The sequence below is a fragment of the Pygocentrus nattereri genome, chromosome 2 (genome assembly GCF_015220715.1).
Source record: "Pygocentrus nattereri isolate fPygNat1 chromosome 2, fPygNat1.pri, whole genome shotgun sequence".
In the NCBI taxonomy this organism is placed as follows: Eukaryota; Metazoa; Chordata; class Actinopteri; order Characiformes; family Serrasalmidae; genus Pygocentrus; species Pygocentrus nattereri.
In genome coordinates, this window is record NC_051212.1 from 6,290,638 (window position 1) to 6,313,791 (window position 23,154).

Here is a 23,154-nt window from a genome sequence, read left to right on the forward strand (position 1 = left end):
CAGTCTTTGTTCTGTGCTATTGATTTATGGGTGTATTGTGTACACGCATGGGTCTGTGTTTGTGCACGTGCTCACAGGTTTGAGGCTTTAAAGCGCTAAAAAATTGACTTTATCTCAAAAGCTAGGCGGTCAGCTGAGATAAGCGTGTCCTCTTTAGAAGAATATTAATGACTTTCGCCCTTAACCCTTTGATGCTGATGTAAAAATGCCCTTTAGTCTGCTCTCCTCCATTAATAACGTTGCATTCACTGTGATGCGTAAAGATCATGACTTAACAAAGCCAAAAACCTTCATTTAATTATGAACAAGAAAACCTCACAGAGCAGGTACTATTTGGGCGGTGTTGGTGTTAGTGTGTGTTGTGCTGGTCTGAGTGGATCAGACACAGCAGTGCTGCTGGAGTTTTTAAACACCTCAGAGTCGCTGCTGGACTGAGAACAGTCCACCAACCAGGAATATCCAGCCAGCAGCATCCTGGGACCACTGATGAAGGACTAGAGGATGACCAACACAAACTGTGCAGCAGCAGATGAGCTGTCGTCTCTGACTTTACATCTACAAGGTGGACCGACAAGGTAGGAGTGTCTAATAGAGTGGACAGAGAGTGGACACAGTGTTTAAAAACTCCAGCAGCACTGCTGTGTCTGATCCACTCAGACCAGCACAACACACACTAACACACCACCACCACCACCACATCAGTATTACTGCAGTGCTGAGAATGATCCACCACCCAAACAGTACCTGCTCTGTGAGGGTCCATGGGGGTCCTGACCACTGAAGAACAGGGTAACAGAGTATCAGAGAAACAGATGGACTACAGTCTGTAACTGTAGAACTACAGAGTGCAGCTATACAGTAAGTGGAGCTGATAAAGTGGACAGAGAGCGTAGAAACGAGGAGGTGGTCAGAGTGTTATGCCTGACCGGTGTAAGTGACATCAGGCGTGTTGTATCTTTACTCTGATTAAACATATCAGCTCTTATGGATCTGAGCTGCCAGCAATTAATGACGCCTCATGCATCTTTTATACAGTGATAGACGGTCTGGGAGCACATAGAGCCCAGACGCCACACGTTAAGTTTCACAGTGACTGAGGTGGATGAGCACGCTCTGCCACTCGCTTGGGGGCAGATTTAAATGAGTTTAAGGAGCCATCGCTGACGCCTCTGAATGGGTCTCTGGTGAGACGTTCGGTTCCATAGGGTTCCATGTGCTAAAAAGTGTCACATGAGTAGAGAAATTCTCTGTTAACTGTCAGCGCTGAGGATTTGTAGTTTGGGAGGCCGCAACAAAAAGTAGTAAGTCAAGTGAAAAATCAGTCCTTCTTTAGTTTTGGATGGGGGCTGCGAGGCTAATGCAGCTAACAAGTAATGGAAGCTCACACCACACCAATTAGCCAGGTGCCAAATGTAGGGCTAAGTCAATTTAGCCCATGTTAATTAAGTGATACTTTTTTGATCCCACAAACGGGGAAATTTCACCTCCGCATTTAACCCATCCGTGAAGTGAAACACCACATACACACTAGTGAACACACACACTAGGGGGCAGTGAGCACACTTGCCCGGAGCGGTGGGCAGCCCAATCCACAGCACCTGGGGAGCAGTTGGGGGTCAGGTGTCTTTGCTCAAGGACACCTCAGTCATGGACTGTCGGCCCTGGGGATTGAACCGGCGACCTTCCGGTCACAGGGCCAGATCCCTAACCTCCAGCCCACGACTGTCTGTTATGGATAACGGTGTGCCAGAAACCACGTAACCAAGTCTATTAGAGGCGCTGACCACCTCCACATGGTTTAGTGAAGGCATGCAGTTGGCGGGGTATTGAGTGTGTGGGCGCATTACCTATGGGCAAAGTCTTGGTGGTGTGTGTGGTGTTGGTCAGAGGTTTTATGAAGCTGTATTCCCGTCCCAGGTCAGGAGTTCCAAGTATTCCTGAAGATGAACTGGACTGACCTCGCGCTGGGGGGGAGTCTGTGGGAGGGGGGGCAAATGTACATCAATGAAAAAGAATGTTTCAGTCAATAATGCTAACGTTGCTAACAATGAATGAAAGAGAATGGTCGCTGATTAGCATTGCTCAAACAACGCCATGCTAACTGGGTGACTACTAGCTTCCATTCATTCTTAGCAACATTAGCGTGGACAGCTAACCTGAGTGAATGGAGCGAACGGCTGAATTCATTTCTAATTAATCGACCACGGTTTTCATAAACGTAATAAGGAGAGATAAGTTATAATTATATATCATTAGAATTGACCTAGAAGTATATATATATATATATATATATATATATATATATATATATATATACACAGTACTGTGCCAAAGTCTTAGGCGCCCAAGACACATTTTCAAAAACTATTTATTTGTGTAGTTTGTGTTTTTACACAAAAGTGTTAATATATGAATAAACTAAATTTATAGAATAGTAATTATTAATGATTATATATGAATATAAATAATAAACAGTGTTTTATGGATGTGAATGTGTTGGTGTGTTTGTTTACCCATCTCCAAGTCTCTCCTCGAGGAAGTCCAGTATTATACGTAGTTAAAAAGCAGCTCCTGGTTTGACCAATCAGAGCTCAGTAAATTGTGCTCATGATATAATTGATTATATTAACGAGTCAAAATAGGTTTATAGTTTTTCTGTTTATCTAAATTATGACTTTATTCTAATGTATGCATGTGATAAACTCACTGCTGAGGTAAACGGTTTAAAAATCTGCTTAGATGCCTAAAACCTTCACACAGTACTGTATATAAATATATATACTTTTATATATATATATATATATATATATATATAGTATAAGTCAGTCAAGATATAGACATAAAATGGACAAGAAATGCTGCTTATCTGGGCTGTCAAGACATTATATATATATATAAAACAATATTAATATTAGAATAAATATAAATAAATATTGTATCGTCCATTGTGATTGTTCTGTGAGTTAGTTATCTTAAGCATTTCCAAAGCTCTCCTCAACGAGGACTTACCATCCAATCAATCTCTCATTCAATTAAACTCGGTGATGGAATTAAACAAATCCATGAGAAAGGTGGGACATTTACTCTGACATACAGTGGATTTACTGCCAAAAACACACAAGATAAATAGCTATAAATTCATTTCCTGGCTGCCTAATATTTTTGCACAGCACTGCTGGTAACAAGAATCTGTAAAAGAGATTAAAATGATGTAAAAAGGCGTCAGGTTTCACAACATAGATCCAATTGGCGAGAACCATCTTATCAAAATAGCGCATGTGGGCGACTCAATGAATACGCAGAGCCAGAATTCGCCCTACATCGGACTAATGTGGGACAAAACTGAGCTGATAGGGCGACACATCACTGCAGACCTGCTCATACAGTCACAGCATCGTTACTGCGAGTTGAAGAGCGCGATCGACGGTGCGCTGTCGAGCAGCCTAACAGGCTCTTACCTGAGAGGGAGAGGGAGGACGGACTGTGGCCGTTTGTCCCTCCGTTCTCTTTGCTGCTCAGCGAGGATGAGGAGGATGTGGGCTTTGATGAAGACGCTCCAGAAAACTGCCTCATCTTACAGTCTGACCAAACAAGCACAAGATATGACAATGAGGCAGCGACCGTCTTATTCTCTTACTAATATCACCACTCAAGGAGAACTCTCACTCTCACAGAGAGAAGAGGTGAACGGCTATTGTTTAGTGTTCACTCTTGTTGTAAAAGAGTCAAATGTGCGAACTCCGTCAGTACATAACGTAAATCAGCTGTGCAAGTACAGTCATAGGCAAAGTTCTGGACATTCCTGGTCAAATTATATGTTGTCTTGATTTGAAAATAAGCTAAAATAAGTTAAAATAAGAGAAAATAAGTTAAAATAAGTGAAAATAAGTTAAAATAAGTGAAAATAATTTAAAATAAGTGAAAATAAGTGAAAATAATTTAACACACTTAAGTACAGCAAATTTGTAATGCATGATTTCTATTTATTTGACTAATTTAACAAACATAGTAACACAAAATAGTGTACAAACTTTCACACGTCACATTTATTTTGATGCTTTTCCAATTTTAAACAAATAGAAATTGTGCAATAAAATTGGCAGCCTGTGCTCTTATTGTGACCAGAGGCACCCAAACTTTTGCATATGACTGCTTATAACTAATTATATAATTATTTAATTGTACACAAATAACTATACAATTTTACACCTTGACATGATGTACATTTTTGTGTCCAAGTTCATAATTTTCCCATAAATTAATTTCAATAATACATGACATATATCAAGCTATTCAATAACGCCTTTTCAGGGCATCCATAGAAAATTCATTTGAAAAATTGGAAAAATTTTTGGCTTCAAAAGTCTAAAAATATGAGGTGGTGCAACTGTCCAACCATGCATGTTGATTAGTTTAACTATCAAAAAGGGTAATTTAATTATATAAAATTCTAAATGCAACAGTTTGGTATGATTTTCATTTTGAAAACCATGTTGCAAAATAAGGCGACTTTAAAAGTGTTCGGCTCACTGAAAAACTTTGTCTGCAAGGTCTTACTTCAAATTCAGGCGGCAAAACCGAAAACTTTTAGGACTTTTATTTTGACATGCTTTAAGAAAGCAAGGCCAGGGTAATGCGTCATAAAGAAGACCTTCATGGTATAATGCCAAGTTCACAAATTTGGTAAAAATGTGATTTTTGCATTGTGGTTAGATCGGTTCAGTTTACCATGTAAGGTGTTCTGACCTCAGGAGGGCCATGAATTAATTATTATGTTTATTTATTTAAAAAATGTAAGTATGAACTCAAGTTCAAGGACAAAGAGTTCCACAGGTGTTTAAATAGTTGCCTGATTCATTTGAAATTAGTCTGAAAAGTCAGGTGGCGCAACCAGTAAGTCAAAGACCAGCACAGTTCAATAACTGAAACAGGCCATTAAAAGCTTTGAAAACACGACATTTAATATAGAAAATACACATAAATAAATGCAGAAACAAGTACGCAGATATAAAAAGGCACATCAGGTCCATTTTAATAAGATTTAGTAAAAAATGTCATTTTGAAAACCTTATTTGTGATATTTGTAAATAGAACTCAAAGGAACACAAACAATCCTCAAGTCTTCTAACTAGATGATTAATTAACTAATTAATTAATCAGCAAACTTATTAACATGTATTTCTAGGGTGTGTCTAGTGCGGCTGTTACCTTTCCAGCAGATGAGTGCTCCTTTGCACAGCGCGCCCTGAGAGTTCTTCACCAGGTAGTACTTTAAGTGCTTCTGCTTCTTGGGCTGCGTGGTCAGCTTCAGGTTGATGTGGTTGGAGAATTCGGTGAAGTAGCGGAAGCCTTTCTCACCACAGCCCACACAGCTCCCTGAAAACCCTGCACCCACACATCACAACAGACAACACACAACACACCGCTCGCCCTCAGCTGGGTTTCTCACTTGGCCTGACAACACAAGTTCAAAGTCAGGAATTTAACTGAAGTTAAATTAACCAGCTCAATGAAGAAGCCCTGCTTATTTTCTAGTATCTGCATAAAACTTCATCCTCCTCTAGATGTAGCTGGGTAGAAAGACCTTAAAGCATCTGTCTTTCAGTAGAAAGTGGGGTCCAAACAGGTATAATTACACACTTTCATTCCATACCACACTTGTGTCTGTAGGTGAAATGTTATGAAATGTGTTTGATGAAAAGTTACTGCTTTGGTCATTTTAGTGAAAAGACAAAATGATCTTTGTTATTCTGACATTTGTTTGTTTTTGCGTCATGTGAATTGCCTGTAGTCAAATAAGTAACTATGTAATTCCTTCTCAGGAATTTTTAAAGCAGTGTTGAGTAAATTTATAGCAACGTTCAGACATTTAAAGGCACTAAACGCAACGTTAGAGCTTCACTGCACCCACCCAAAAGTGCATTTTTCCCGTTCTCGTCCGGCAGGAAGCGCTTGTCTACAGCGCACACCAGGATGTGCTCAGGGATGCTGGGGGATTTGGCCCCCACCAGCTCAAACCCGGCCGGGACCTCGATGGATTCCGTCGCCATAGAAACCAGCCGGAGGTCTTTTCCCGCCTGACAGAAACCTGGAGAAACAGAGTGGCAGTAACTCACCGTCAAGGGGCTGCGTACAGCTGTTCAGGTCAGAAACACTCTGTGGAAAACGCTCACTGGGACTTGATTTACAGCACAAACAGAAACAAAACTGCAAAGGTACTTTGTTAGGGCAGCTCACGTGAATGTAGGCCACAAAGAATTCTGACTGAGGTCCATACATCAGGCTTTAGAGCGTAACTTTAGGTAATTCTGCAGCTGAAACGAGCATGTCCCACTGCGTGGATGGTATAGGTTTATTTAAAATTTACTCAGAAATGAACAATTTTGTGGCAAATCAAGTTTTTCTATAACAACAACAAAAAATAAATAAATAAAAATAACCGTAATCATAATCATAGTGTAACATTTTTATACATGGAAATGCAGCATGCAAGGTGTTTCTCAAAAATGTGCAAACATAATAAGAATATATCACTACTGTCGGAACAAAACATAGTAGCTCTAAAATGCTAACTTTACAGGAGAAATAGAAAATGTGCTTAACTTTTAATGCCAGTCAATGGAACCAGATATTTTTCCAAGTACATCTTGGACATTTTTGTTGGTCAATTTTTCATGAAATTCACATGATTCAAAATGTTAAGGCCAACAGGTAAATTAAAATTATGTTAAAAAGTGAAAGTTTTGGTCCGACAGCAGCAGCACCTAAAACCAATTGTTAAAAACGTAAATACTGCTTGACAGCAAATGAGAATGAGATGGTTTTTGTCATTGTTTTTCAAGATTCCAGCTGAAGGAGGCTGAGACAAACTCCAAATTTCCAAGTTTCTAGTGCATAAAAAGAGAAGCACTTGCTGCAATTTACTTCAGTCTTGCTGCAAAGAACATCCAATATTTGGTGACCATTTAAGTAAGTGGTGTCTTTAGGTGAGCACTGCCAAATTTTGGAAAAATCTGTCAATTAGAAAACTTACAGAACTGGATTATTCATATCCATCGAAAGATGGCATAATATATACACATCACACTAATGCTTAAGCACGGTTCTCATTTCCTCCACTCAGTCATCCAGATTTCTCAAATAAAGCAAATTAAAATGAAACATAACATTATTCCATTATTTTCCAATGTATGTTTGTAGAGCAGGATGTGTTTGACATAAGTATTGAGTCCATAATGACCAGAGGTTCAGAGGAACACATGTAAGGACATACTGAAGCACAAAGGTACTGATCATCGCTTTACCATCTACTGTGCAGCAGCCGTCAGGCGGTGGGCCCTGCAGGTACGGCAGTGGTGGGCTGCTGGTGTCCGATTCATCATCATCATCCATGTCCTCGAGGCCATTGGACGGCTGGCAGTTCATCAGTACATGACCGGCAACATCTGACTTGAGGCTCAAGTCCATTTTGGACTTGTCTGGGGGGAAAAAAGTCATGAGTCTTAAGAGAACTGAAAGCTATTAGGAACTATTCCTCAGATTTATCATATTTCCAAGTGTATAAAATACAACAACGTTAGTAACTTCTTCATTTGTTTAAAGATTATCTGAGCTAAAAAGTGGAATACGTGTTAAACTGAAAACGCCTTTGTACTCTGAATTGTCAGTGCTGAACATTTGCAGGTGATAATGTGACTGGACAAAACTACAGACAAAATTCAGACGTCAGGGTAGCTGTTACTACTGTTTTAAGTGATGCAAAGTACTTCTGCCTAAATATATCTTGGCTGATCATCTGGAGTAAGGTGAAGATTTGTAAATTAGGGTGGAAATTTGCCTTTTTTCCTTTAAATCTGTTTGCCAAACAATCAATTTACGGCAGGGGTGTCAAACTCAGCCACTAAAAGGGACATATTTAAAAAATCTCAACAGATCTGTAGGCCAGCTGTGCTTTTAGTTCACTTTTACTTAACATTTTGTGGCCTGAACTGGTCGTTTTTAATTTGAAATACGCCAAAACTGCAGCAGCAAAATAGACATTGAATACTAGACATTGAAAACTGCCCATTTGCTTGAACTGGACACCAAGCATCTTTTCTTGTTGTGTAACTGCCAGCCCACAGATTGCTGTTGGGGGCCAGAACACACACTATGTAGCAGTGCATGCTGGGGACCGTAGCTGCATCTCAGAGTGAAACAGGCTAAACAAATAGAAAATCTAAATATTGGCGCAGGCTGGATAGGATTGCACCACAGGCCTGTGTTTTAATTCCTAGTTAGAGCGTAATTACAGTGCAGGGCACTGACAGTCAGCCTCACCGTCCAGGTTGGTGGGGTACTGGTCGGGCTCCAGATAAAGCTGTGTAAAAATGGGCTGTGGGTCACCAGTGCTGGAGCGCAGCGACGCCTCGATGGAGTTATGGAGCGCCTCCTCAAAACGAGCAGACTTCAGCTGGCCTGCGTACGAATTTCCCATTTTCTAAAAACAATAAAAAAAAACACGATCAGCACTAAAACATGTACTTTTAAAAAACCAGTAAAGACAATGGTTCTGAATAGACTCTCAAAGAACCATTTACATGCTTAAAGGTTCTTTGCATGGTCAAATGGCTCTTCAGATTGATGTAGAAAGTGTTGTATGTGGTTCTTTATAGCACTAAAAAGGGTTCTTCTACTGTTACGAGCTTGAAATGGTAACAACAGAGGGGGCTATATAGAACAGTTGCCCAAAAGGTTCTACATAGAATCCAATACAAGCACTTCTCCAGCAGTCTGAAGAACCATTTTGCCATGCAAGGAACCTTTTAAGCATGCAAATGGTTCTTTGATTGCTCATGGTTGTATATATGACCACTGCCCATGCTAAAGAACCCTTGAAGAACCGTCTGTTTTTAAACAGAATATAATCACAGTTAACCCCTTTGTCTGGGAGCCCATGCTTACATTATTCACTGTCTTCGATAAAGAACTTACACGCTAGTTTCATAAATTATTGCTGAATAATTTATAGCAGATGCTAAAAAATTCCTACAGGACGGAGAATAATTCATACTGAATTACCGTTCAGTTCATAATGTTAGTTACTGATTAACATGCTTTTAAATGGATAACTGAATGATAACTCTGAGGTTTAAAGGGTTAAAGGATTCCCAAACACCACCTGGGATCTAAAAAGAAAAAGATACCAAAAGCAACAAGAAGGTCAAGCACAAAACGAATCACCCGTCATCTGTCATCAGACACTCAGCCTCAGTCCTCAATGAACTCACCAGGTAAACAGTGAGACCTTCACTACTGTACATATGGCACTTATTGCACTTTCTGCACCCTTTATCGCACATCTGGACACTCCACATCTGGACACTCCACACCTGGACACTTTATTTGTACTGCCGTTATTTGCTGTTACCTGGGCCTCAATGTAAATCAGTGGAACCGGAATTTTTCCACATCATTTTGGGCCGTTTCCTTTGGTCCATTCTTCATGAAAATGACACACAATGTAAAGGGAAACAGGTTAAATTATGTCTGTCTGTCTATCTATCTATCTATCTATCTATCTATCTATCTATCTATCTATCTATCTATCTATCTATCTATCTATCTATCTATCTGTCTGTCTGTCTGTCTGTCTGTCTGTCTGTCTTTCTATCTTTCAGTCAAATGATGCAAAACACAGACGTGTGTAGTGGATCTCAGATCCGATGACCTGAAGCATCAGCATCCTACAGGACTTGTGGGGGCAGATCTTAAGATCTTAATCGCCTCCTTTTATAAATATTAGATTTATGTAAATGTTTCTGTAAACCTGCATTACTATTTTGGCAGTTAACTGTAGGCCCTTTGTAGCTGCTCGCCTTGTTCAATTCAAATTAAAATCCCATTAGATTTATTCTATTAAAAAGCAACATTCGCTCTAACCTTTACCTAAACATAAGTCCTAATCTGGTCTACTTCTAATCCTAACCCTAACCCTGCTGATAATCAACTCCCTCCAAATCATTTATGAACAATTTGAGCTGCTGGGATGCATCGATCTAATTCTTAGGCTTTGAAGCTAAAGGAAATGTTAAGGCTCTTTTTTTTTCCTCAGGGATTTCAGCAAAATATCCCCACAGTACAGTCTGCCGTGGTCTCTGACGGTGTGGCCTTTGCTAATATTACAGACCAAACGCAAGGCCATGGAAAACGACTCGTCTTTCTGTCCTTGAGCTCCGTCTGGAAACACTGCACACCCCAGTGAAGCTACAGGCCAAAAGCCTCAGCTGTCAAACACAGAAAACCCCACAAACACAACCTGCAGCTGCAAGGCCAGACTGTCCAGCCTAGCAAGGTACACCCGTCATCCTGTTCAAGGACAACCTCTTGTGTGCCACCCACCACAAAAGTCACCGTCATGGCCAAGGACATCCAGCTGGCCTTCTGCTTAAACTGACTACAGCAGCTCAGATCTCCAAAACATCCAAAGGCTAGCCCAACCAAACCATGCTAACGTAGCTTAAAATGAACAGAAGCCAGCAGCCACTAATTCTATGCTGGTCTAAGCTGGTCTGTGTTGGTCTGGTGCTGGTTTAGCTGGTCACTCAGCATGCCAGCATACAAAACACATAGTTTAGCTGGTGACTATCCAGCTCGCTCTGCTGCTTTTTCTAGTGGGGTAGCATAACGTTATTCCCATTTAACGTTACTCCCACTTAACGTTATTCCCATTTAACATTATCCCCATTATTAGCAACTTTTTCATTACTGACTGACCCAACCAAACACTCAAAGACTCTTTCAAGGGCCACACTCAATCAAACCATGCTGCTATTGTAGCTACCAGTGAAAAGACACCCGTAGCCTCCACGATGTTATTGGTTTAATTTCATTTATGTTCATTCTTTAGTAGCAACTTTAGCGTTTTTTGACTGATCCACTGTAACACTTACAGACTCTTTTACAGGACATACTCAATCAAACCGTGCTGCTAATGTACCTAGCAGGGAACATAAGCTAGCAGCCACTAAGTGGTACACGATGGTACTTGTTTAATTTTGTTTATATTCATTCATGATGAGCAACGTTAGCGAATTTTTGACTGACCCAACCTAAGACTCACAGGTTCCCTTCACAGGGCAAACTCAATTCAGCCATGCTCCTGATGAAGCTAACAATAAACAGAAGCTCGGAGCCACTAATGAGCATGGTGTTATTTGCATTACCTCTTCACATTCACTCATTATCATAACGTGGAGCGAGGAGGCGGACGCATTCGCTGAGATAAGTGACTTTTATTATGGGCAAATCCGGGGTCATAGTCAAAACGGTCCAGGTTCAAACAGCCGATAGGGAGAGGAGGAGGGACAGACATGACAGAATTAACACAAAACCTCAAACGAGAACCAAACAATACAATGCAATACAGCCAACACTTCAAACACGATCAAACAAAGACCAGCACTAGACTGAGGAAAACACAGGGCTTAAATACAAGAGGGCCAGCGAGGGTCAGGTGGGAAACAGGTGGTAACAATCAGGGGTGGAGTCAGACAACAAGGGGGCTGGACTGAACCAAAACAAAGGCACAGGGATGAAAAAGTAAACAAAAAAGCACATGGACAGGACTGGGAGGGGCCAATCGTGACAATTATTAGCACATTTAGCATTTTTGGCTGGCCCAACTTCATTGATTCAGTGAGAAAAACATCTCAGACCAGCAGGAATTACATGCTGGTCTAAACTGGTTTATTCAGATTTATGCTGGTCTAATTCTAGCTTAGCTTAGTTGCCAAGCGTGATCATGCTGGTTGACCAGCATCCGAAACACAACATGCTTTACTATTGACCAGCCGTGCTGGTCTATACTGGGTTTTCTGGCAAGGAATTAGCATGATGCTAACGGAACCCATGCTAGCGTTCAGCATTAGAACTAATAGATCAAGTAAGATCCCGAAAACACCCAGGGCTCTTTTAAAGGCCACCCAGTTGAAAGTATAACCGGTCCCTGCCAGAGTCTGGACTGCCCCCGCACTTATTCACAGTGTACAGCATGGGCTTGTATACAGACACATTTCCGGGCCTTCTTAGGCCTTTTAAAAGACCTTTGGCTGCATCAGGTCAGTACATGAAACCAGATGACATCGGTCATCATCGTGCTCACAAAACAGGCCTCCAATTACACTGAAGATCATGGGACTTCACACACAGCTTATATAATCTCCACAGAATAGCAATGTACACGAGGTCACCGTGTCCAATGCCAAGCGTAGGCTAGAGGGGTGTAAAGCCTGCCAGCATTGGGCCGTGGAGCAGCGGAACTGTGTTCTCTGGAGTGATGGAGCTCCACCCGATACCTTTTGGAGGGGTTGGGGACCCAGAACTGACCATTCGACATCAGTACCTGACCTCACATCAGTACCTGCTTGATCAAAACCTCACAGCAATGTTCAGCATCTAGTGTAAAGCCTTCCCCGAAGAGTAGACTCACTATTAATGGCCTTCAGAAGAAATGCTGGCGGATGAAGTGAACACAGACTTTTAGACACGTTCTAAACACCATGGCTGAGGGACACATTGGCTTTTTTCCCAGTTAAACAAACAAACAAACAAACAAACAAAGACACACACACAAATGAGCATCAAAGATTTGGGCACTAGCTTTTTAAAACATTCTTAATATAAATTAACATGTTGTCTTCCTCGGTTTGCAATAGCGCACTGCATACAGTCGTGTGCAAAAGTTTTGGCGCCCCTGATCAAACTCCATGCTCTTGTTGGTTTTCTGCGTGTAAATAAGTGAACACATCCTGTACCTGAACAGAACCTTCATTTCTAGCAGTGTACTGCACACTTTAATACACAATTACTGTTTACTCACCGAATTTAACATGCTGAGAAAACAAATAACGGTTGAAATGAGTTTTAATTAGTTTTTAATGTTAAACTCAGCGAATAAACAGAAGTTTCCATTCTTAAGTGTGTTCTCTCTGTACAAGATGTGTTAACGTCCGTACACTCAGACGATTAACACCAACGTGGAATTTGATGAAAGTGCCCAAACTTTTGCACTTTTAATTAAAAAAGCTCATTCAGACTTTTGATGGGAAGTATGGATGAATATACATAATTCAGAAGGTTGAACAAGTGCAGGACGGAAGGTTCTCTGTACCTTTGTGTGTTCTTCCTCAGGCGTGAAGGAACCGGATCACCTTTTCTCCATCACAGGTCAGAGATGGACTGTAGACTGTAGCCACCTGGCCATCAGCAGCTCACCTCTCACTCACCTGCACAGGTAATGCAATAGAACATCAGTATGTATAAAGAATGGTCCTAAACGTAGGTGCCTTAAATCATTCTTTGAGAAACACCATTAAAGAACCACTTTTCTTCCATGTTTAACAAGAGATTTCTGAGTGTCGAGAACCTTTTAAAGGTTTAAAGAACTTTCTATTAAGCTTAAAGTTCTATACCATTCCAAGGGTTCCTGATCAAGAACGTTCTAGAGTTGGAGTTCACATCTCATTTACAAAAGCGGTACCATCAAACTGGAGGGGAACCTTAACCCCTATATGGAGTGGCTTCTCTGAGAACTATTTTTGCTCACGAGATGTGTGAGTGCACAGAACCTTTATAAAGTCTAAAGAATCTCTACGAGGGTTCTAGGCAGAACCCTTAAGTTGGTATGAAACCTTTAACTGACTTGTATGTTCTCTAAACGTCTCACTCACAAATTTCTTTTTAAACATGGTTCGAGTGGTTGTTCTATGGCATCTCATGAAGAACCCTTTTTGCCCCATTCATTCTGAAGAGTGTGGACTTTGAAAAACGAGCAGCTGCGAAAATAAACCACTCTTTAAAAACATGGTTCTTCAAGGGTTCTTTAAGCAAATGGTTCTGCATAGAACCATGAACACCCAAAGAGCCCTCTGCATGATTAAAGGGTTCTTTGCATCATAAAAGGGTTCTTCAGATTGATGGAGGATGTGCTGTAGATGGTTTCCATATAGAACCTTTTTGAAAAGGGTTCTATAAAGTGCCCAAAAAGGGTTCAATCATTGTTACAAGCTACACAATCCTTGTTTGGTACTATATAGAACCCTTTTTGCTAAAAGTGTATTTAAGAAAAATCAGGCAGGAAAAGAACAAAGAATTGGGGGAAAAATGAATAAAAGAAGAATAAAGAATAAAACTAAGATTAAGCTGCTAGAACGTTCTCCCCATTTACATGAGCTCATTGGGTACACAGATAAATATCTAGATCTTATAGTGATAATTTGGCAACATTTTGCAAGTCCTACACTTTTTTCCTCTTCTTTAAAAATCCCATCATCCCAGACGTTAATGCTGATGTATGTTGTACAGAAGCTGAGAGAACCTGACAGAATCTGACAGAACCTGACGGAGCTGGTTGTGTAGATGCTGCTGCAGATTGCGGAGCACTTTAACATGTGTTGCTGTGAGCTGATAAGAGTGATGGATGGACCTCCACGGTCCCAGAGGCCCCTGGGGTGCGTTCGTTAAAATTCTCCAGTAACTCACTCACTAACTCCGTTTACCCACCGGTTAAAAAAATGTGTGATGTGTTTTCTTTTCTACTTGTGAAGAGACTCGCTTTTCTTTGTTTGGTGTTTCTGCACAAATTTAGCGAATGAGTTTCGCTGGTAAAGTGAAAAAGTCAAGATATCAATCCATATTTCTCGTTACCAGATTCCTGTAAGAAAGAAATTTCTAGATATTTTTACTTGTTTTAATTCACTTTATCTCCTGAAATGTTATTATTGCAATTGTAAATAAAACCTTTTACTTCATGACTTGTTTAAACAAGCAAAACGATCTACGAGTGTAAGATGATTTCACTATATAAAATGACAAACAAGTAAAAATGTCTATAATTTTTTTTTATTAATTAGAATTAGAATATTTTTATAAAATTCACAAAATGGTAAAAACATATTTAGTAGAATTGAGATGGTTTTACTTGCCAAGATCTTTTTTACAGTAGAAATGTGCACAATAATTATGTAATCGCTGTCCAAACAAATACAAGTATTTACAAAATAGTAACTTTACAGGTGAAGGTAAAAACACTCTTACCGTTCAATGTAAGTCAATGTAAAGAGACTTTATTCCAAGTGATTTTAGAGCATTTCTGTTCATCCATTCATCATTAAATTTTCACACAACATAAAGAACAGTTGGTGTGTTGAAATTATATATAAAAATAAAATAGTCAAAAATGCAGATACATGGTCTTCTTTGGGCAGTGATGACATGCATTATGCCATTTTTTTTTTTTTGCAAAATTGAATCAGCTCATTCTTATTAGGCCTAAATTCTCACAATGAAATCAGCAAAATATACCGGAAGACAATTCAAAGAATCGTGCAGCAATAAAACTTTGAAAATGCGAAATTAACCTGTAAATATGATCAAGAATCCCAATCAGTGCCTCTTATTATAACACACACAATCCATCAAACACTCCAGCAGAGCCACCAGAGGGCCCACTATGGATAATCAATACTGTAGAAGCACTTTTAGAAACACAAACAACAAAACAATAGAAGAGATAATGAGTATGTACCATTTTACAATGGTATCCTGATCTATATGGCTGTAAATAATCTATATATTTAGATTATATGACTGGATTTATGTATATTTTGTGATACTTTTTGTGGCTGCACATTGTATTTACTTGTTTACTGTTTGCGCTTTGCTCTTTATGTTTTCGTAAGCATCCATTTCACCTCTGTGCCTTTTAAGTGATTCTGATTCGGACAGTTGTGTGAAATTTAGTTCATACAGCACATATAAAACATTTTTAAACTAATATTAATGTCAATGTAAAACTATTTTATTTCACACATTTTGTTTTGTCCATTCACACATGAAATTTCCATGCCTGTAAAGTCCAGCTGGTGTGTTCAAATTCCATACAAATTTGCTCCAATGACGATGATATGCACTCGTCAAATAGCTGGACAATGAGAAAACTGATTAATAACTCCGGAGAAAATCGGGGCTCCTAACAACCACCTGGAAGACCTGGTCAACCTCAAAACTGCCCACATCAGATAAACAGCACTTAAAGCTTTGATCTCTGAGAGAGAGGAGAAAATCAAGCTGCTTCAGATCTGAGAACATCCACAGGTGTTTCTGTCCATCTTTCCACTGTGAGAAGACCACTCAGCGCTGTGGGTCTGAAAGGACATGTAGCTGATCAAGAAGAACCTCACTGAGAAAAGGAGACGGACACATCAAACAAAGAAGCTGAACGATGGACTGACCGCCCCAGAGTCCAGGCCTCAGCACCACTGAATGGGTTTGATTCAGAAAATCATCAACCAGTTTCTAAGACTGAACTTAGGCGTGGCTGCAGAAGCTGACTCGTATGTATGTGTATATTAGCTGCATTCAAGAGCTCGAGCCAAGACCTGTGCATGGAAGCAAGGACACAGCGTTGCCTCCCTGCCCTTGGGAATGAGAGACGAGCTGTCCAGTCTGACTGGTAATGACATTTAAACAGGCTTTTAAACGCCACCCTCTACTCGCTGCCTGCAGGTACACGGCCGTTATCTGATCACCACAGTCTCATTTAGAAGCCTGTTTTTTTTGTTCTACAATCCTGAAGACATTCCTGTGTTTTTCTTGCTGATTCACCTCATCAGGTGATTACTGAGCCTTTCAGGAGCTGGATTAGGTGTGACCTCGCCCACCATGGGTCAGATCAATTATGACTCTTTAGGAAATGATTCAGTGAACCATGGACCTCTCCACACAATTCAGCTGAACTCATTCGGCACAATTCAGAATTGTTTATTAAATATATCTAATACACCATTGATTACATTAGGGTTCTTCAGGAAACAATCTAATGCAAATTTTAAGCTTCACTATGATTGAATTCAATTTGATTATTTTGATAGGATTCTTAGCTCTAGCTATTGTACCCAATAAAACAACACACCATTTTCTTTATCTAATTTTTTGGTGGGCATAACATGTTCGACAATGGCCCAAGAATTTTCATTTGGCCTACAAAAATGAGCACAGAGTATTAGTATAAACTAACACAATTCACCCCAGTTTGAACCTAAAAGTCCTCGTATCTCCAAAAAAGCAACTTTACAGGAGCAGAAAAAAAACAGTTTTTAATTTTAATGAAAGTAAATAGAAAATTTTAATTTTCCAAGCAATTTTGTCCCCTTTATGTCGGTCCATTAATCACGAAATTATTCAATTTTGACACAACATAAAAGGGAACTGCATTTTTCAAACTAGGTTAAAAAATTATCCTGACAGCAACAATATATATATATATATATATATATATATATATGCATTATGTATATACTGTATATACACACACACACACACACACATTACATTTTAACCCCTTAACAAGCCAATGTTTTATTAAACACTTCTATAACCTTAGAATAGCTCCATTAGTTTGCATTGTAGAGCATGTAGTTACTGAGTAATAAGCATGTAATAAACCTGGATTGTAACGGGATTAAAAACCGTTTTGATCCAATAGCTGACATTAAAACACTCGTTCTAAGACAAATGTATAGAGTGATGTTGATGCCTATGCATGAATTTATTTATAAAACAAAAAACAGATGTAAAGAGTAAACAAAGGCTCAGCATGGGTGTCTCTTCTTCAGTCCTGATAGAAAATTATCTCAGGTTGTTCCTCATGAAGCTGCCTGAGAGAACAACAAGAGCATGTACAGACCAACGTGTGGCTGATTTCTAATAGATACCAAAATAGAAGCTAGTTTGATTGTTCAACCCCTTAAAAAACCCAGCAGGCCCTAAGATTATTACACACTTTCCTTAAACTATGAACAGTCCAGCCTGTTTGAATTGCAGTCCCTCTAGTTACTGAATGAAAAGGCTTAATATGTAATAAGCCTGAGGTTTTAAGGGTTTAACCATTTTTCAGTCCAGTCATGATTCCATGTGTGTTATTTCTTGGTGAGAAGCAGTAAAAAAATAAATATAAATAAAGAAGAAATACACAGTAACCTATTGGCAAGTTTGAAAAGAGTTTGGTTTCAATCAAGAGACTCTAAAAGAAGACACTGTCACAGCTACTGAGTCTCAAATGGTACAAAAGCAGAAGAAATCAAAAATCCAGGGCCTGTTCTGAAATCCAGGGCACGAACCTTTGACCTGGACAGAGTGCCAAACAGTTGGCCAAAGGGCCATCTGCACTGCTTCACAACTGCTCATAAAAATACTGAAGCCACGTAACGTCGGTGTTTCAAAATAACAAAAGACAAAAGCAGACCAAACAAAACTGCATCAGACACAATATCCTGGAACTGACTCCAGAATTTTACCTTGAACTTAGTGCAATAATTTCAACAGCTGCTAGAAACAAAGAAAAAAGTCTACATTCAGTTTCTCAACCTTCCTGAGCTTTTTATAAAAGAGGAAAATAGAGTTTCTGATAAAACTACGACCTGTGCCAAAAGTTTTTTTTTTTAAATTACATTGCTGTTGAAATTTCAATGAAATGAGTTAGAAATGACACTGAAGGGAAAAACGTCATGTTAAAATGTACCACAAGCGCCAAAGTTCAAGTGTTATTAGAGACATTCAAGTGTTAAAATATGTTTTGTTCTCTGCACCACCCCCATAACCCCCCCCCCCCCAAACCTCCCCCGCGGGGCTCTTCTTTCACTCTTTTTCAAGCCCTAACTTCTTTTGTCCCCTTTTTAATCTATCTAATCACATTTATGCTGCTCGGAAAAGACAAGAGAAGAGCATCTTCCCGCAGGGGAGTTTAACCAGATCATTTAAGGTCAAAAAAAAAAAAGTGAAAACATTTAAAAATAGCACGTCCCAGCTAAAGAACACAAAACGCCTATTTATGACTTCTCACAGGGGAGTTAGAAGGCCACATGGTAGAAACTTGACATAAGGTCATTACCCTGTGAGCCTATCAGCATGAGCACTGAAAGAAAACTTGAACGACTTGTTAGCTCTATTCAGGCAAATACGTCCACCAAACTGGAAGTGCCAGCCTTAATATAGAAGCAAAATCAGAAAATGTGAACTGTTTGTTAGATCTAACCAGGAAAACCAGTCCACTGATTTCTAAAAGCAATGCAATCCTGACTTTAGAGCACAAAAATAGAATATTTAACACAAAAACATCATGAGGACTGAAAGAAAACTTGTCAGTTGTTAGATCTAATCTGGCAGCATGAAAATAAAAATAAAATAAAAATAATCACAGGAGTAAAAGAAATTTTTAATAGTTTGTTAGATCTGATCAGGCAAATAAACTAGAAATGCCATGCAAACTTTAAGATGGAAACAAAATTGGGACTAAAAGAGAATAAGTATATTTGTTAGATCTAATCAGGCAAATACGTCCACCAAACTGGAGGTGCAAATCAACGCTGCCTTTAAAGTTGAAAAGACTTAATATAAACACTACATGAGGTCCTGAATGATTTGTTAGAACTAATCTGGCAAATAAGTCAAATTAAACTGGAGATGCAATGAAACTAGAAAAATTTTAATAGTTTGTTAGACCTAACCTGGAAAACAAGTCCACTAAATTGGAGATGCAATGCAATCCTGACTTTAGACCTAAAAAATAGAAGATTTAATATAAACACAAGTGAGGACTTAGATCTAATCTGGCAAATATGTCAAATTGAACTGGAGATGCAAAGCAAATTTAGAATTTTTGCAAGGCAAACATTAAAAATGTAAATGGTTTGTTAAATTTAATTAGGCAAATAAGTCCACTAAACTGGACACGTAATGCAATTCTGACTTTAGAGTTAAAAACAAAATACTTAATATAAACACAACAAAGAGGACCTGAATGAAGGACCTGAAGATCTAATCTGGCAAATGAGTCAAATTAAATTAGAAATTGAATTTTTTTGCAATGCAGGTTTTAAAAATTTGATTGGTTTGTTAGATTTAATTAGGCACATAACTCCTATAAAGTGGAAGTGCAATACTTTTTAAATTTAGAGTGAAAAAAATTAAACACAATATAAACACAAAATGAGGACCTGAATGACTTGTTAGATCTAAACTGGCAAATAAATCTAATTAAACTGGAGATGCAGTGCAAACTGTAAAAATCTGAATGGTTTGTTAGTGCAATAAAATGAAGAAGGATGCAATTCTGACTTTTAAAGTTTCAAAAAATTGGCACATTTAACCTCTTAAACAACAAAGGTTGCTACTTTTTAACTACTTCACTTTCTCACTCATAACTACACAAGCAGTTGCTGAATAATTGCTCTGGTTAAAGCCTGAGGCTGCATTAAAACACATTTACTAAACTTCACACAAGTTCAACTAACACAAGAAGTCGAGTTAAGGATTTTCAGTTGACCACGACATTCACCGCTGACCCCTCTAGAAACCTGTGTAAGACCCTTCTACAGCTAAAAACTCAATCCTGAGAAAACTCCATAACTCAAATAATGGTTTGTTTTGTTTAATAAATCTGAAAGCTGGCTGCCCTTTAACCCTTTAACAACACTGGGTGAATATTTTACAACAAACACAGTTGGAAATTTCTGAAAACAAGGTTTTAAGGCTAAATCAACGGATACAGACTCAAGACCGTTTCCTGTAAAGCTGCATTTTTGGGAAATTCAAGGTTTTCTTGCAAATGTCTCCCTGACTTCCAGGATGACATGCCTAACCTCATTTCTAGGCTCAGCTGTAGAAGGACCTAAAAAGCTATACAAAATGCTCTGATTAAACTATGTAGTTGTTGTAGGTGCTAAAAGGCCAAAGCCATCAACACCACATTAGCGAGAGACATAACATCACAGGGCTTTTACCTTTAATCCTCTGCCATGGTGTGGAGTGTGCCTCTCTCTCAAAGAGCTCCAGCCAGGGGAAGAAAAAGGTCACAGAAAAGGGGGAAAGAGTCCAAAATAGTCAGAAACAGAGGTCCATGTTGAAATTACAGTCCTTTTTAACGGAGAGACTGAAAAATGAATGTAGTCCAAGCAAAAGGAGAACGAATTAGCTTCTGCTCTTTATCTCCAGCAGACAAATCCTCTGCTCATGGCCACTGTTTCTGTCTGACTGCAACATTAGCTAGCTCTCTCTCGCTCTCTCGCTCTCTCTCTCTCTCTCTCTCTCCCCCCCACACACACACCCTTCCCCCATACATACACACACACACACACACACACCCACCCCTGTCCCCTCCCTCCTTTCAGCCATTTGGGCATTCCCAGAAGACTCATTCATCTTAGGCCCTGCTGACCCCCCGGGGTGACAGATGCTATGTATGTATGTGTATGTGTGTGTGTGTGTGTGTGTGTGTGTGTTAGGGGGGGTGTTGATGGTTGATACTCTCAAGGAAACCAGTACTGACCACCACCGTCCGCGTGTGCCGGCCACGTGTAAGACACGCAGATTAAAAAGAAGGTATCTCACGCATCTTATTATAGGAAATTTGCAGAAAATTTCTCGATATGATGTTATGGAAAGAATATCACCAGAGCATTTAACCCACTTCTACTTCCTTTCAGGAATTTTATCAACTGAATTTACCTTCAGAAATATGGTGCAAGACATTTGCACGGGATAAAGTTACGTAAGGTAAATTAAAAGCTGTCTCAGTTTTACGCCACTTAAACACCAGCCACATTTAACCACAGTATCCCGAAGAGCCCAGGACCAGGTCCCCCCCAAAAAAACCGTGGTCTCCTTCAGCAACAGTACATCTTGACCTACGAAAGTCCGTTAAATCTAGTCAACACATCTAACATTTCTTACATTGAGATTGTTGTTGGCTTATTTTTCATATGAACAAAAATTTCTAGACGTTTTCACTTGCTTTAAGTGATTGGACAATTTTATGGCCTAAAATTCAACCAGCTTTAAGATCATTTAACTTGTCAAGATACCAACCACAGAAACAGACGCCTTTTTGTGTCGGACTTACCGTTGCGTGAACATTTAGTGATGAATGGATGAATAAAAAATGCTCCAAAATGACCTAGAATGACATATTTTTACATTTACTTACATTAAAGTTAAGAAAGGCTTCATATCGCTGCTGCCTGAACAAAACCTTGTATCTCCATTTTTGTTGTTTTTCAGTTTTTGGTATAATTTGAGAATACCTGTCACTCTTTACATTGTGAGTAAATTTCATGATGAATGGACCCAAAGAAACGGCCCAAAAACGACTTGGAAAAAATTCTGTTTCCATTGACTTACATTACAAGTAAAGTATGTTTTTCCTTCTCCTGTTAAGCTACCACTTTGGAGATATGAAGTTTAGGAGATATGAAGATCTGACAGCAGCGAGATATATTATATATATGCGCCAAGATGCTGCTTGGTCAGTCGCAGATGGGATGGGGTGGAAATCTGACATGAACTCTCATCTGGCCTCTCTGGCCTTTAGCCTGACCACTCCCAGTTTTATTGGGGCCCAATTTAATGATAAGGCAAAACCCATGGCAAACTGAGGACACTTGGGAAGGAATGTGGGGTCAGACTGTGGCATTTTGTCTATTGGCCTTGCCTTGTACACACACACACACACACACACACACACACACACACACACTCTCTCTCTCTCATGCATACACCCCTTTCGTGGGATGGACAAGTAACCTTTTTAAGTCTCAGGGTCTGTATGTCGACCCAATTTTAAGTTCCTTACTATCATAACAGTTCCTGAGTAACACATCTTAAAATTATTAACTGAATAATACACTTGCAGTTTCAGGCCTTTAAAATTATGGTTAACACTTTACTTGAAAGCTACCTACATAGGGACTACATAACACACACATTATGTAGCATATTTGAGTGTTTCTGACCAGCTTATGCTAGTTACCACAAGATGTCATACGATGTTAAAGACATTGCATTACCATAAGGGACCTTAACTAAAGTAATGGGCATCTGTTCTGTTTATAGGACAGTTATAACCCATCATTCCCAAGTAATGGAACTTAGAAAGAAGGTCTAATTTAAAAGTTTATATCAGTTCTATACAGTTCAACATGTTTTAACCATCTACGTAAATACAGCATTTACTATAGCTTAAGGTATCTTTTACTGGCCTAAGCAGCTCATATACTCAAGTACTGCTTTATACATACTTTAATCAATGCTTACGGCATTGTGGTTTGGCTGAACCACTCA

At 39.3% G+C, this 23,154-nt stretch overlaps 1 protein-coding gene across 1 annotated transcript in view; it reads right to left on the reverse strand.

Moving 5' to 3' along the window:
• The window catches only part of greb1l (GREB1 like retinoic acid receptor coactivator), a 55,778-nt gene extending 34,728 nt beyond the window's left edge, over nt 1-21,050 (reverse strand). Inside the window, exons 1-8 of the mRNA XM_037544396.1 lie at nt 20,820-21,050; nt 13,151-13,265; nt 8,320-8,479; nt 7,305-7,478; nt 5,912-6,088; nt 5,209-5,385; nt 3,459-3,581; nt 1,848-1,976 (exon numbers count right to left, since the gene is read on the reverse strand). Coding sequence (XP_037400293.1) covers nt 1,848-1,976; nt 3,459-3,581; nt 5,209-5,385; nt 5,912-6,088; nt 7,305-7,478; nt 8,320-8,476 — 937 coding nt within the window. The 5' untranslated portion in view covers nt 8,477-8,479; nt 13,151-13,265; nt 20,820-21,050. The remainder of the gene's footprint in view (nt 1-1,847; nt 1,977-3,458; nt 3,582-5,208; nt 5,386-5,911; nt 6,089-7,304; nt 7,479-8,319; nt 8,480-13,150; nt 13,266-20,819) is intronic.
• Between the last annotated feature and the right edge of the window lie 2,104 nt (nt 21,051-23,154).